The sequence below is a fragment of the Mytilus trossulus genome, chromosome 6, assembly GCF_036588685.1.
Source record: "Mytilus trossulus isolate FHL-02 chromosome 6, PNRI_Mtr1.1.1.hap1, whole genome shotgun sequence".
In the NCBI taxonomy this organism is placed as follows: Eukaryota; Metazoa; Mollusca; class Bivalvia; order Mytilida; family Mytilidae; genus Mytilus; species Mytilus trossulus.
In genome coordinates, this window is record NC_086378.1 from 14,403,022 (window position 1) to 14,420,861 (window position 17,840).

Sequence of the window (17,840 nt, forward strand, 5' to 3'; positions counted from 1 at the left end):
TTAAAAATGCCATTTGATTTGATTATGCGAGAAGATTAGGTGTGCCAATTTTCATGAAAACGTCAATAGTGCAAAAAAAAATTAATTTGATACATTTACAGAAAAAAATGATGTTTTTTTTTCTACATTCATGAACATTTGATAAATATAATTTATTTCTGAATAGAAGATGTATAAATTTTTAAGATACTTATAAAATACAGAAAAGAAAATTGTTTAACAAAAAATAACTTGTGTTTATCTTTTAAAACAAAAAAGTAATGTTTTTCTTTCGAAAAGGAAAATACGGCCACAAATCCGAATTTTAGCAAATAAACAACATTTCGACCTCATTTTACTCAAAAAGTAGCACATGAAGGTATATTTTTTATTACATATTTAATTCAATCAGGTAAAAAAAATAGTCTACATGGATTTTTTTTTATCAAAATGTAAATACGGGATCATAACTGTATCGTATGCCCTGAAATATATATTGGCATGTTTCATTTGACACCGTGCTTTTACCGAAGATGTATCTGTTATCCGAAATATTGAATATTTGTTCATTTTATAGTTATTTTATGGCGATGTTGTATCCTTTTTGACTTGTTATATAATATATTTTGTGGTATACAGTATCATTACATAATTCATCGCCCTGTACGATTAATCATTGACTATTTATTCAGTCTTTTCATTCGTTTTTTCCACATATGTAAGTGGAAAAACCGAATGAAAAAAGTAAACTTCCAAACTTCTCACTGTCAAAACCGAAGGTAATTAAGCTATCGAGTAGAGATTTATCTGATCAGTAAATAAAACTTTTGGAACATGGTTAAAAATTTACCCCAACACTAATATATATATCTGACAATAATGATCTTATAACCGATACCGACGAATTCTGCTGAAAACTCAGACTTCGTGAACTCTTTGGAAACTCTTAATGAAGACGGATCCCTGGTACGGAACAAAAAGGGTACTAATACTCAACCGAATAGGGACAAACATTAAGAAGAATATATCAATTGTTTAAAATAAACCGCCAGCACAAATAGTGTCGATTCACACGTAAAATAAATATGCCGAAGTGTCGAACAAAAGACTATAAAGAAACTTCAAAACGATGAATCAATTATAATAAAAGAGTCGGATAAAGGCGGGGTATCGTGATTATGGACAAAGATCACTACAACGAAATGGTTTTTAATTAACTTGAGCAGGTGTATTCTACAAAAACTTGAATGGAAATAGAGACAAAAACACCATGTCGAAAATAAGATAACTATTAACGGAATATTCTAACAACCTTCCCTATAAGGAAATAGATTATCTTAAATATTTTGAGGTTAAAACCAGCAATTTTTACGGCTTTACAAAAATCCACAAATCCAAGGAAATTCAAGATTATATAGAAAACTGTGATTCTATGTATATTAGAATAAATGACCTTAAAATAAGACCGATTATTGCAGGACCTTCATGTAGTATCCAAAGGCTAAGCAACCTCCTTGATATTCTGCTTTATTCACTTTGTATAAAAATGCCAAGTTTTGTCAGAGATGACATGGATTTTCTTAACTATATTTCAGACCTGGTACCTCATGATACAATACTAGTGAGTTTTGACGTAAACAGCCTTTAAACAAACATTCCTCACGAATTAGGATTAAAGGCTCTACAATACTGGTTGGAAAAGTATTTAGATGAAATTCCGGATTGTTTTCCCAATGACTCCATCATCAAAGGATTAAAACTGATCCTTGAAAAAAACTACTTCCAGTTTGACGACACTTGTTACCTTCAAGTCAATGGAACCGCAACGCGTACCAAGGTGGCACCAACAGATGCCACTCTGGTTATGGGTTACATAGAATAACAACTATACGAAAAGATACACTCCGAATTCGATAAAAATTTCAGGCTTTATATTGAAGAAAATTGGAAGCGATATCTTGAGGATTTTTTTTTTCTGGACAAAAAGTGAAGTTGATCTGGATAAATTTTATTCAATGTTAAATGCCTTAAATGAATCAATACAGTTCACTTACACTTCCAGCTGGTCAAAACTCACGTTCTTAGACATCAATATTATCGAGAAAGATGAACAAATAATAACAGACTTATACTGTAAACCCATATTTAGATTTTAGGTCATGTCACCCGTCACATACCAAACGAAATATTCCTTTTTATTTAGACCGACGTATATGCACAATAGTATTACATTTTGAGTTACGTGATAAGAAACGAAATTTGTTTTACATGCACACGTATAAAAATTGCGGTTTTTATCCATAGGTATGAACGTATTTTTCAATTTAAACTTGTATATATATTTTTTTTAATCTAGCGTCGTACTACAGTACATGATATATAAGGCATGGAGATGTTATTTTTACAGATCTACTAAATTATCTATAGTAAAGGATCCTACAAATTAATGTAAGATACAGTCACAGAAATAATTATATGCATAAGTACGTCTGAACCAGTGACAAGTCTACAACAGATTTTCCATCGATTCATCAGCAGTGATGGTGATATATGGCTGTGTACATTCTGTATATACAACTCGTCTTAACATCAACCCAACAATGTTAAATCTGTAAAAGGAGCAGGTCCGGTAAGGACCGATTTTGGCCTCAAATAGAAGACTCATCTGACAAAAGATTGTGACCTCTTTTCAAACACTTAAGTGTCTATTTCATTTGAATCAATTAGTTTATGTGAAAGATTTCAACTGATTTAGTCATTAAAAACGATCCGATTCAAGCTTAAATATGGAAAATCAACCAAATATGCCGAAAAATGTCACTTTTCGGATGGGTTTTGTCAAGAATGAAAGTGGCCGCATCCGTGTTCATCCTCAACCTTTATATATGTTATGTATTATCATAAAATACAACTTCCATTTCAATATTAAGGATGAACACGAATGCGGCCACTTTCGTTTTACACGAAAACCGTCTAAAATTTAACTTAAATGCTAGAATTGTGAAGAATTCAATAATTTAACATGACTTTAAGGTGCCAGTACCCGATATATGTTCATTGTATTGTCAAAAATAGCCCATAAATATGTAGCAGAAGCACTCTTCTATTCAGTAAATAACTAAAATTTTGCATTTTATCAATTTTGTAAAACTGCTATATTTTGAGGCCAAAAAGGGCTCTTACCGGACCTACTCCTTTGCTTCCGCATTTTTTTTTCTCTCGCCGGGATTCGAACCCATGCTACTGAGGTAGCAATACACAGGAAAAATACTTTAAATTGACACTCATAATTTAACACCCTCTTTCCCCTCCTGTCTAACAAATAAGGCTAAATATTTGAGTTATGCCTGTATATATTTATAGAAAGAGATTTCTTATGGTCATAATGGTGAAATATAACCCTTTTTGGTGTAATCATGGCAACAATCTGCATTTCTTTGATACAAAATATAGCAAAAAAAGGGGTTGAACATGTCACAAAAGTCCCCAAAATTTGGCCCAAAGGAAAATTTCAATCAATTACAGTGATACCATTCTTGAAACCATAGGTTTATATCTATCAAGTTGTCCAAAATAAATCATAAGCATTTTTGCTCGCTTTTCCATAAAATTGAATTGAAAAGATCGAGCGCAAAATCTTTGTTGATAAACACTACAATAATGTATGGACCTATGGGCTTAACGAATATGGAAATACGGACTGTCAAACAGATAAATGGCCTATAAAACATGCTTAAAACAATCTAAATGTTCATATAACCCACTAAGAAGGCTATACCATTCTTCAATTATCTAAAAGTCAATTTTATTGTACAAAAACTTTCATATTTAACAAATTCACAGGGGCCATAATGCAAAACTAAACTTCTAACTGTGTATTGCTACCCGAGATATCGTGACACCAAATCACATGCACTGTAACCGGCGCGCTAGACCACACGACCACCTAGGCTTTATAAAAATGAAGCTTTCTGTGGCCGGGTTTAATTTTCCACGTCAGTTTTAATCTATCGTCGTACTACAGTACATGATATATAAGGCATGAAGATTTTACAGATCACCTAACATATCTATAGTAAAGGATCCTTCAAATTAATGTAAGATACAGTCACAGAAATAATTATATTTATAAGTACGTCTAATCTAGTGACAACTCTACGACGGATTTATACATAGGATCACCAATAATGATACTGATACATGTGAGGATATATGGCTGTGTACATTCTGCATATAAAGTGCCTAGAAAACTTATCTAACGATGTTAGGGTAGATATGATTTGTAACTTCCTCCCGAGCTAGGCTCGAACCTGTACTTTTTATTTCTATTGCGCAGAGACCTTATCCCCTCCATTTACCATTAACTCTAGCTTATAATAATAAGCCTTCGTTTCGGGAGGTGTTACCTTTCTCGTAGGAATTAAACAATGATATCTGATACAATACACGAAGTATTCTTTTAAGTGTACAGAAATCAGTTCAGTGTAACTACAGCATGTTAATCTATTTTTAGAAGCATACAATCACTTCGTACTTTATTTGGTTCGAGCGTCACTGATGAGTCTTTTGTAGATGAAACGCGCGTCTAGCGTATATATGAAATTTAGTACTGGTATCTTAGATTAGTTTATTTACAGTGATTGTATGCTTCTAAAAATAGATAAGCATCCTGTAATTATTCTGAAGAGATGAGAAGATGATAATTTCTGTACACTAAAAAAGGATATGTTAAAACATGCGGAAAAATATATCAAGAACATTTTGAAGCAATTTCGCAAGAACCGGTAACTCTGCATGGATCATTGGTTTGGCGGGAAAATATAACTTCCTTCTCATATCATAACCCAACAATGTTAAATCTGTAAAAGGAGCAGGTCCGGTAAGGACCGATTTTGGCCTCAAATAGAAGACTCATCTGACAAAAGATTGTGACCTCTTTTCAAACACTTAAGTGTCTATTTCATTCGAATCAATTAGTTTATGTGAAAGATTTCAACTGATTTAGTCATTAAAAACGATCCGATTCAAGCTTAAATATGGAAAATCAACCAAATATGCCGAAAAATGTCACTTTTCGGATGGGTTTTGTCAAGAATGAAAGTGGCCGCATCCGTGTTCATCCTCAACCTTTATATATGTTATGTATTATCATAAAATACAACTTCCATTTCAATATTAAGGATGAACACGAATGCGGCCACTTTCGTTTTACACGAAAACCGTCTAAAATTTAACTAAAATGCTAGAATTGTGAAGAATTCAATAATTTAACATGACTTTAAGGTGCCAGTACCCGATATATGTTCATTGTATTGTCAAAAATAGCCCATAAATATGTAGCAGAAGCACTCTTCTATTCAGTAAATAACTAAAATTTTGCATTTTATCAATTTTGTAAAACTGCTATATTTTGAGGCCAAAAAGTGCTCTTACCGGACCTACTCCTTTGCTTCCGCATTTTTTTTTTCTCTCGCCGGGATTCGAACCCATGCTACTGAGGTAGCAATACACAGGAAAAATACTTTAAATTGACACTCATAATTTAACACCCTCTTTCCCCTCCTGTCTAACAAATAAGGCTTAATATTTGAGTTATGCCTGTATATATTTATAGAAAGAGATTTCTTATGGTCATAATGGTGAAATATAACCCTTTTTGGTGTAATCATGGCAACAATCTGCATTTCTTTGATACAAAATATAGCAAAAAAAGGGGTTGAACATGTCACAAAAGTCCCCAAAATTTGGCCCAAAGGAAAATTTCAATCAATTACAGTGATACCATTCTTGAAACCATAGGTTTATATCTATCAAGTTGTCCAAAATAAATCATAAGCATTTTTGCTCGTTTTTCCATAAAATTGAATTGAAAAGATCGAGCGCAAAATCTTTGTTGATAAATACTACAATAATGTATGGACCTATGGGCTTAACGAATATGGAAATACGGACTGTCAAACAGATAAATGGCCTATAAAACATGCTTAAAACAATCTAAATGTTCATATAACCCACTAAGAAGGCTATACCATTCTTCAATTATCTAAAAGTCAATTTTATTGTACAAAAACTTTCATATTTAACAAATTCACAGGGGCCATAATGCAAAACTAAACTTCTAACTGTGTATTGCTACCCGAGATATCGTGACACCAAATCACATGCACTGTAACCGGCGCGCTAGACCACACGACCACCTAGGCTTTATAAAAATGAAGCTTTCTGTGGCCGGGTTTAATTTTCCACGTCAGTTTTAATCTATCGTCGTACTACAGTACATGATATATAAGGCATGAAGATTTTACAGATCACCTAACATATCTATAGTAAAGGATCCTTCAAATTAATGTAAGATACAGTCACAGAAATAATTATATTTATAAGTACGTCTAATCTAGTGACAACTCTACGACGGATTTATACATAGGATCACCAATAATGATACTGATACATGTGAGGATATATGGCTGTGTACATTCTGCATATAAAGTGCCTAGAAAACTTATCTAACGATGTTAGGGTAGATATGATTTGTAACTTCCTCCCGAGCTAGGCTCGAACCTGTACTTTTTATTTCTATTGCGCAGAGACCTTATCCCCTCCATTTACCATTAACTCTAGCTTATAATAATAAGCCTTCGTTTCGGGAGGTGTTACCTTTCTCGTAGGAATTAAACAATGATATCTGATACAATACACGAAGTATTCTTTTAAGTGTACAGAAATCAGTTCAGTGTAACTACAGCATGTTAATCTATTTTTAGAAGCATACAATCACTTCGTACTTTATTTGGTTCGAGCGTCACTGATGAGTCTTTTGTAGATGAAACGCGCGTCTAGCGTATATATGAAATTTAGTACTGGTATCTTAGATTAGTTTATTTACAGTGATTGTATGCTTCTAAAAATAGATAAGCATCCTGTAATTATTCTGAAGAGATGAGAAGATGATAATTTCTGTACACTAAAAAAGGATATGTTAAAACATGCGGAAAAATATATCAAGAACATTTTGAAGCAATTTCGCAAGAACCGGTAACTCTGCATGGATCATTGGTTTGGCGGGAAAATATAACTTCCTTCTCATATCCTATCTTTTGTAAAAATCGTTTTTTTACAGAAGACTGTCAACCATGCACTTGCACTGCACTATTATAAGAATAGTAGAATAGAATGATATACAAATTGATGAAAATTATATATACATGTTACTGTTATATTATTATAATTTATAACAACAAACTGATGTGTATCACTACAATATTTACTAGTCAAAAAAAGAAACGTTACATTGGTTTTTAATTTGAAATATCACAAATATTAATTTCAAATATTTTCATGATTAAAACTAGTAAACTGAATGATTTATCTATCAAATTTATTCATTTATAAAAATATCGGAAATGACATGACGTCATTTTCTTATTTCAAACAAACAACCATTTTTTTTTTAATTTACCTGTATAGAGTTGGAATCGAGTTGTCTTTTTTGTCATTTATTGTGTCGAACACGATTGTTAACAAAAGGTCGCATTAAAAAATTGAAAAAGTTACACGTAAAACAATGCCCCGTCTTCGCCAAAATGAGAGAGAACGAGCTATTGGGATGTTGGCAGCAGGAATGACTCAAGTGCAGGTTGCAAATCATTTTAATGTCTCTAGAATGACTATTGCACTTAGAGATACTGGCACAACAAATGATCGCCCTCGTAGTGGCAGGCCACGTGAAACGGCGTTACGTCAAGACAGACACATCCGCATTATTCATCTCCGGAATCGATTTGTAAACGCGTCACAAACTGCACGACAAACCCAATGAAGACATAACAACAGAATATCTGCTCAAACAGTTCGTAAGCGATTGCGTCAAGTTGGTCTAAGAGCTCGTCGTCCATTGAAAGGACCTATCTTTACGCAGCGTCACAGGATGTCGTGACTTCAATGGACACGGGTACGGATTCGATGGAATAGGCAAACATGAAGACAGGTTCTTTTTACCGATGAATCTAAATTCAACTTGAAATTTACCTACCAGGAACTCACCGAGCTCAAAATCATCGTTGGTAACCTAAATACAACAAGGTATAGGGACGAAATTCTGGCTCCAGTTGTTTTCCCGTTTCTCCGAAGACATCGTTTTAACAACGTTTTTCAGCAGGACAACGCCCATTGTCACGTGGCACACATTTCGATGACCTTTTTAGAGAATAACCATACTCGTGTGTTGCCTTTGCCCACAATGTCTCCAGATTTATCACTAATTGAACATCTTTGGGACTAACATGGACGACGTATCAGAAATAGTCAAAATCCACCGCAAACGCTAGCCCAGCTCCAAACAGCACTTTTCAGGGAATGGAGGAACATCCCTCAAGATTTTATTCGACGTCTTATTGATTCCATTCGACGGAGATGTCAGCCGGTCATAAATGCAAGAGGTGATCATACAAGGTATTGACATGTTAAGCCGAATTATATACTCGTCATTTTAAAATTGTCCAAAAATTTGCAATATTGTTTTTATTAAAAAAAAAAAAACTTGTTATTGTTATTTTCAAAATCATGTTAGATAACTATTCCATTAAATTATTGTTATCATTTTTTTATTATAAAAATTTTAAATGATCTTATAAAGCATGTAACGGTTCCTTTCTTTGCTTAGTATATACTAGTTATAACGGTCAGGTTGAATTTCTGTCAAACATTTATTATCCGGCAACTCACGAACTTGTGTCAGAAAAATATATATATCTGTACATAAACCTCTGTTTCAGGTACAGAGATGTAATTTGTTACTGAGACAAGTGCTTTTGACCATCCACAAGAACTTGTGGTCATCCGATGTTCAATACTTCAGTACTTTGATTTGTTATTTTAGTCTCACTTTCTGTTACTCATTATTCACTTTTTGGTATTCAAATGTAGAGATAATTTTTATAAATAATTTGTCAATATATTTCATTTCTATGCAATGTCAAGTGACTTTTTGTTTTTTTAATACCTCAAATTTCACAGATGACAAACAATCTTTGGGAATTTCAATCTTTCCTCCATTTCCATGGAACGTGCTGTTTGCGCCACTACAAATACTTGGTCCGCCTATTACTTGTAGAGAGGTTGGTGTAGGCATTCCTTTCACTTCAACAACACCAGTTTCTAGACAATCTATGAATGGGAAAGTAAGTGTGTAAGTATACTGACACTTATAAAATGCATTCAAATATTTAATGGTTAAACGTTCCTGATAAATATCGCTTCTGAAGCACGAAATTTGTAAAGTTCTATATAAAAAAGAAGATGTGGTATGATTGCCAATGAGACAACTATCCACAAAAGACCAAAATGACACAAACATTAACAATTATAGGTCACTGCACGGCCTTCAACAATGAGCAAAGCCCATACCGCATATAGTCAGCTATTAAAGGCACCGATTAGACAATTAAAAACAATTCAAGCGAGAAAACTAACGGCCTTATTTATGTAAAAAAATGAACGAAAAACAAATATGTAACACATAAACAAACGACAATATTCATTTATTTTGGTAGTTTTTAATAGTCTGCTACTACAGTCAAAATAATTTAATTGAAAACATATACATGTATTTTGTTATTTAGCTTTTTAACATTTTTTTATCAACCGGATTTTTGTGACAAAAATGTCGGTTATTGATTTGGGGATGCTCGGCGGGCGGTCGGGTCGGCGGGAGGGCGGCAATCAAATGTTGTCCGTGCATAAACTCACGAACCGTTCAACCAAAGCTTTTAAAAAATTTTAAATATGTTGTTACTGACAACTAAATGAAGGTCAAGTTCAATAATGGCGATTTTGATTTTTACCGTTCAGGAGTTATGGTTCTTTAAAGATTGAAAAATGGAGTTTCCAGTCGTGTCCGTGCATTTTCGCATGAACTGTTTTACCAAAGCTTCCCAAATTTTAATATGTTGTTACTGGTGACAAAATGGAGGTCAAGTTCATTAACGAAGATTATGACTTTTACCGTTCAGGAGTTATGGTTCTTGAAAGATTGAAAAATGGTGTTTCCAGTCGTGTCCGTGCATGTTCTCATGAACCATTCAACCAAAGCTTTTGAAATTCTAATATGTTGTCACTGATGACAAAATAGAGGTCAAGTTCAATAATGATGATTTTCACTTTTACCGTTCAGTAGTTATGGTTCTTGAATTTACGCATGAACTGTTCTTCCAAAGCTTCCCAAATTTTAATATGTTGTTACTGATGACTAAATGGAGCCTGTCAAGTTCAATAATGACAATTTTGACTTCTACCGTTCAGGAGTTATGGTTATTGAAAGATTGTAAAATGGTGTTTCCATTCACGTTGTTGCATTTACTCACGAACCATTCAATCTAAGCTTTTCAAATTTTAATATGTTTTTACTGACAACTAAATGAAGGTCAAGTTCAATAATGGCGATTTTGACTTTTACCGTTCAGGAGTTATGGTTCTTTAAAGATTGAAAAATGGAGTTTCCAGTCGTGTCTGTGCATTTACGCATGAACTGTTCTACCAAAGCTTCCCAAATTTTAATATGTTGTTACTGGTGACAAAATAGAGGTCAGGTTCAATAATGAAGATTTTGACTTTTACCGTTCAGAAGTTATGGTTCTTGAAAGATTGAAAAATTGTGTTTCCAGTCGTGTCCGTGCATTTACGCATGAACTGTTCTACCAAAGCTTCCCAAATTTTAATATGTTGTTACTGGTGACTAAATGGAGGTCAAGTTCAATAATGACGATTCTGACTTTTACCGTTCAGGAGTTATGGTTCTTTAAAGATTGAAAAATGGAGTTTCCAGTCGTGTCTGTGCATTTACGCATGAACTCTTCTACCAAAGCTTCCCAAATTTTAATATGTTGTTACTTGTGACAAAATGGAGGTCAAGTTCAATAATGACGATTATGACTTTTACCGTTCAGGAGTTATGGTTCTTGAAAGATTGAAAAATGGTGTTTCCAGTCGTGTCCATGCATTTTCTCATGAACCATTCCACCAAAGCTTTTCAAATTTCAATATATTGTTACTGATGACAAAATAGAGGTCAAGTTCAATAATGAAAATTTTGACTTTTACCGTTCAGGAGTTATGGTTCTTGAAAGATTGTAAAATGGTGTTTCCATTCACGTTGTTGCATTTACTCACGAACCATTCAATCTAAGCTTTTCAAATTTTAATATGTTGATACTGATGACAAAATGGCGGTCAAATTTGATATTGACGATTTTCACTTTCACCAATCATCAGTAATTGTTCTTGTGATATTGTCAGGGCACAAATAAATGTTAATAAATCCGGTTTGCTGTCGTTGTTACAGCGTCTTGTATGAATAATGTTTTACGAACTTTAAGCCATGTTTTGTCTGATTTCATGACATACCATTTCCTCGCAGAAAGTTTCAGGCGTTCAATCGTTATTGATGAAGTCAATTTACTGTTGTGAATTTGGTTTAACCGATTTCGGTTTGTCTGAAAAAATTCATTGTTTTACAAATAAAACTCAAAGTGGTCGTATAGATATTTCCTTTCTAAATTTTATCAGTTCCCGATGCTTGAATTGTCACAAAATATTTAGGAAGTTAAACAATTAGGAATCATATATAAAATTTTCTCATTTCCGTATTTTTGTGGCATATTCTTTTTATAACAAATTGCCAGCAATGGGTTTCTCTGTTGTATTTTATTAACAAAAATAATAAACATGTTACTTTTGCAATTGAAAACTTGCAGAAAGACAATATTCCTTATATTAAACAAATATACTTATCCCTCTTGCTGACGGAGGGACACATATGTCCAAACCGGCAGTGCCGGAGGGACACATATGTCCATGACTAAATTTATATAAGCTTCTCATCAATGCTGTATCTCTTTCAATTAAAATACCGATGATAAAACATTGTTATGTTTTTTTACAGATGGGTCCAAATGTAAAGGTTATTATGTCGGGGCGTCATATATCGAATGACGTCGTTGTATGGCATGTTACGTCACAAACGTTGAGCTGTCGTACTTTCCGGCATATGAAATGCAACTTTGAATAACGGTCGGAAGAAAGAGGGAAAGAAACTTTTTCCAGATAAAGGTTTCAGTGATTTAATTTTGTTTCACGATGATTGGAGGAAAAATACCGTAGGAAAGAAACAGAGCTCTGATCTTTTGCACACAAAACGAAACGTTTGACATAAAGTTTTTGCGTAAAAATGGGATAATTTTGAAAGTGTTAAATATCCGGATATATTAAATTTCGGTTCTATAAATGTAATGAATTCGATCAAAAATTACTATATTGTTTACTATTGAACTGACATTTTTACATGCTTACTCTTCTTTTTTTTAGAAATGGATACTTGAAACAAATTGCATTTGCTAATTTTAAAAAGATGACGTTTTGATGACGTCGCATGGCGACGTTTCAGTACAGCCTATTCACACTTCATCTATTGATAAATACTGTGAACATTTTATGTATATCTAAATATATTTACCTACTCTGAAAGACATGCATAGTATCAAATCTTAAAAAATAAAAATTGTTTAGATTCTAGGAAATCTTGTAAGATGTCCGCTGCTATTTTTGCTTGGTTACTCATTGCAATTCGGGCACCGTTACGTTATAATATTAGAGGTAACCGGTGAGATCACGAACCGACGAATAATGACGAACGAACGTATTGGGAGCAGTGATTTTCATATTGGGTAAAGCTCATCAGTAAAATTGAATAATCGACCAAAATACCCCTTGACACCTGAGTGTCCTCAGTCACAAAGTTTCCTTTATTAGAAAACAATGGTAAAATACGGAATTTCAAGTTTACAGATAGATATATAACACTATGTATTTTTTTTTACTTATATATACATGTATACCGGCATTGTCTATGTACGGATTAAAACGAAACAGTACGTATAAATGTATACTTGTTGTTATCACCTTTAACGCGTTTAATAGTCACATGGAAGAAAGCATGATTTAATCATGGGGACAATATTTTAAATACCAAGGGGCATGTGTTTGAAAGAAAAACATATAGAAGATATTGAAATGTATTTGTTCAAAAATAAATATGTTAACTAGTATATACCTACAGGGACGTATATAAGTCCTTGATACCTACCATTTAACTTGAAGATTTTTGTATGCCCCGCCCTCTCTTCATGTTAAGTGGCCGGTCCGGGATAAATGATCTTTTTTAATTATTTGTTGCAAATTTCTTGCAAGGGACAACAAATGATTATTAAAAATAAACATTTGATAACCCAACCCCCATTTTCCCCGTCTCTTTCCTAAATATTTTATATCGCAGTTTATATAGCGGGTATCGATCATCTATCTTTGAGGATGGTATAAGGTGGCAATCATTTAATTATGAGGAGCCGGACCTGACAGATTTGGTCAGTAAAAAAATCAACTGCTACAGTAACAAGCAAGAGTATTTATTACACATACATGTATCATTTTACTGTAAAATAGAATATGGAGATCATTTTTATCATGATCAGGTGGAAGCCACCATATTTATTCGATTTTTTCTGTGGCCAATAAATATATTTACAAAATCTACCTGCTCCGATCCTAGAATAAAAGGGTCTTCCCCTATCCCCCGTTTAGTATGCGGTATTGCTGGTTTTATTTCAGATATTTGGTTCGGGGGGAAAGAATAGTACGCCGAAAAAAAGAAATTGGGAACTTAATACGCTGGAATTATAAAATTATATTATATCTTATATGGTTATTCGTCGTTTATTCAGCGAAAGAACACATATAATATATGAACATGATGAAGTTATCGTTAAGTATTCGGTATTTTTTTCTTAAGTTATTTCCCCCTATTACAAAGAGTACAAGGAATCTCCTCCCCTTTTTTTTTTAAAAAAAGCTCATTCTAAACAACTATCCGGATAATACAAATTTTCATTCAATTCTTTCTTAAGCTTTGCATGTATTCGCTCAAAGAGGGTTCACTTCCTACATATAGGTGTATGCAGACGTTCCGATAGGATTTGTCATTTTTTAACTTGTCAAATTCATGACTGGGTATGAAATTTAAACCTTATTATTTGACTATGCCAGTAATGTCAGGACTAATATATGACAAGGCGAAAATTATCAGGCAAATCTATTTTTTTTTTACCAAAATCAGAATCAAAATATTTTTTTCTAAAAAAATATAAGCCCCCATCCCCCTCCTACTAAAAAATGCTCTGTGACTAAACTACGACATATAGAATAAAAAGAATAAAACAGACAGTACGCGGATCTGTCAATAAAAATGCACTTGTTATCCTCAAAGCGAGATAATCATGAACATTTAGGCATCTTAACTTGAAATTAATGATCCCGCTTCGTGTCATACGGCAAATTATGTGATACGTTCGTGATTCGTATGTGATTCGTGATCTCACCGGTTACCTCTGATCCCGTTTCGTGTCATACGGCAAACTAGGTGATACGTTCGTGATTCGTATGTGATTCGTGATCTCACCGGTTACCTCTAATAGAGGTAGAGGTAACCGATGAGATCACGAATCACGTACGAATCACGAACGTATCACCTAATTTGCCGTATGACACGAAGCGGGATCATTAATTTCAAGTTAAGATGCCTAAATGTTCATGATTATCTCGCTTTGAGGATAACAAGTGCATTTTTATTGACAGATCCGCGTACTGTCTGTTTTATTCTTTTTATTCTATATGTCGTAGTTTAGTCACAGAGCATTTTTTGGTAGGAGGGGGATGGGGGCTTATATTTTTTTAGAAAAAAATATTTTGATTCTGAGATTGGTAAAAAAAAAATAGATTTGCCTGATAATTTTCGCCTTGTTATATACATGTATTAGTCCTGACATTACTGGCCTAGTCAAATAATAAGGTTTAAATTTCATACCCAGTCATGAATTTGACAAGTTGAAAAATGACAAATTCTAGCGGAACGTCTGCATATACCTATATGTAGGAAGTGACCCCTCTTTGAGCGCATACATGCAAAGCTTAAGAAAGAATTGAATGAAAATTTGTATTATCCGGATAGTTGTTTAGAATGAGCTAAATAACAACAAAAAAAGGGGGGGAAGATTCCTTGTACTCTTTGTAATAGGGGGAAATAACTAAAGAAAAAAATACCGAATACTTAACGATAACTTCATCATGTTCATATATTCTATGTGTTCTTTCGCTGAATAAACGATGAATAACCATATAAGATAATATAATTTTATAATTCCAGCGTATTAAGTTTCCAATTTCTTTTTTTCGGCGTACTATTCTTTTCCCCCGGACCAAATATCTGAAATAAAACCAGCAATACCGCATACTAAACGGGGGTTAGGGGAAGACCCTTTTATTCTAGGATCGGAGCAGGTAGATTTTGTAAATATATTTATTGGCCACAGAAAAAAATAGTAATAAATATGGTGGCTTCCACCTGATAAAAATGGTCTCCAAATTCTATTTTACAGTAAAATGATACATGTATGTGTAATAAATACTCTTGCTTGTTACTGTAGCAGTTGATTTTTTTTCTTCTTCAAAAATTACAAATGTTACTGACCAAATCTGTCAGGTCCGGCCCCTCATAATTAAATGATTGCCTCTTTATACCATCCTCAAAGATAGATGATCGATACCCGCTATATAAACTGCGATATAAAATATTTAGGAAAGAGACGGGGAAAATGGGGGTTGGGTTATCAAATGTTTATTTTTAATAATCATTTGTTGTCCCTTGCAAGAAATTTGCAACAAATAATTAAAAAAGATCATTTATCCCGGACCGGCCACTTAACATGAAGAAAGGGCGGGGCATAAAAAATCTTCAAGTTAAATGGCAGGTATCAAGGACTTATATACGTCCCTGTAGGTATATACTAGTTAAAATATTTATTTTTGAACAAATACATTTCAATATCTTCTATATGTTTTTCTTTCAAACACATGCCTCTTGGTATTTAAAATATTGTCCCCATGATTAAATCATGCTTTCTTCCATGTGACTATTAAACGCGTTAAAGGTGATAACAACAAGTATACATTTATACGTACTGTTTCGTTTTAATCCGTTCATAGACAATGCCGGTATACAGTGTATGTAAAGTGCGGATCCTAAAATATCATTTTTACTGTATATGCCATAAATGTCTAATGTAGAATGATAAATAAACAGACGAACTTTTTTTAATTTTTGAAGAAAATGAAGAAAATTAGTTAAAATGTATATGTTCAGAAATACATAATACTAATAAAACAAAGTAAGAGATGCGAGCGGGATTTTGTCGCGCCTAAAGCCATCCAGCTGTGAAATATATACCAAAATAGGTGAATATTTAGGACATATCACGAACAGATCGTGCAGGTGCTTTATAACTAACACGTAAGATGTTGTTGCAGTAAAAAATATTCATTTTAATACAATTATTAATGTTGTGTAACGTAGAATATGTCTTGTCATCCAGTTTCTTCAACTAAATTCCACTATGATGATTTCGTAATGCTAGTCATGTTTACTGTCGAATAATTATACTATTCTTTCATTTTCACTGTGGAGCTCAGCGAATCATTAGTATTGTATATGCGGTGCATTTTCACTGTATAATTTTTTTTTATCTATTACAGCTCATTTCTTTAAGCATGTAGAGCAAGACTTTAGTTGATTTGCTTGCTTTTTTTTTTATTGAATAATCATTATGATAACACCCAATTTAATTCAAATATTAAAAATACAGGTTAAACTATGCCTATTCATATTGTTTAAAAATGTCAATCGTATTTACAAAGTTTGTATAAACAATTTTACAAACAAGACAAGCAAGCCAACCAAAGTTTTGCTTTACATGCATTAGGAAATTAGCTGAAAAGCCTTAATTTAGCCGACTTGCTCAAATAATAGATAAAGTAAGAGAAAGATTTGATAAAATTTAACTTACGGAGGAAAGTTTGGTTTTAAAACACTCTAATAAATTCAATAGAAATAACATTTATTTCAAATGTATTCCATTTAGTTTCTTAAAAAGCGTATAGGGATCTTTATCCTTATTTTTTTTACCCATTTCACCACTAATTACGTACATCTTGATATATATATTGCACCTTTGTTTTCCCGTTTAAAAGGTTTTACACTGGAGCCCTTTATATCTTGCTGTTCGGTGTGAACCAAGACTCCATGTTGAAGACCGTGTTTTGACGTATAATGGTCTACTTTTATAAATTGTGACTCGGATGGAGAGTTGTCTCATTGTCACATACGACATCTATATATGACTCAAAAACGAAACGAGACGGGATAAAAAGGGATAAAAAAATCCACGCTACTTTTTTAATATATTTATAATGGGCTTAATATGAGTCAAAATAGAGTAAAATAGTGGGTCGCATTTGGGTATAAGCGTCACGCCGGATTGCCGATTTTTTGCAAGCGTAACAGGTGAAAGTCAAATGATTGTGTAGTGAAAAATGGGAAATGAATTCTAGGTTAGCTCTACGTAGCACCAGCCTAGGGTAGTATGAATATTCATGAGAATTATAAAGCAACGCGAGATACGAGATCACGTCATTGGCGCGTTAATTATCTGAAAGAACTCTCAGCAAGCGGTAAACGAAACAAAAAAAAGTTCAGAAGCTCTTAAGATGACGGGCATATATCACTGGAACAAAGACGATATGAAAATTAGATAATAAGCGATTTGAATATTGAATTAGCTTAGATATTGTACAGAGACAGCAATTATTATTGGCATTCAAAAAAACGATTTAAAAAAGGAAGGTCGAGTTTCACACAACGAAATATGACTATGCATTCGAGGGCTACTCTTTTTGTTAATATGAAAATATATAGAAGAGCT

The 17,840-nt window shown here is 33.2% G+C and overlaps 1 protein-coding gene across 1 annotated transcript in view; it reads right to left on the reverse strand.

The window, feature by feature from the left end:
• The window catches only part of LOC134722334 (uncharacterized), a 29,477-nt gene extending 20,368 nt beyond the window's left edge, over positions 1-9,109 (reverse strand). Inside the window, exon 1 of the mRNA XM_063585946.1 lies at positions 8,981-9,109. Within this exon, the coding sequence (XP_063442016.1) occupies positions 8,981-9,109 (129 nt within the window). The remainder of the gene's footprint in view (positions 1-8,980) is intronic.
• Between the last annotated feature and the right edge of the window lie 8,731 nt (positions 9,110-17,840).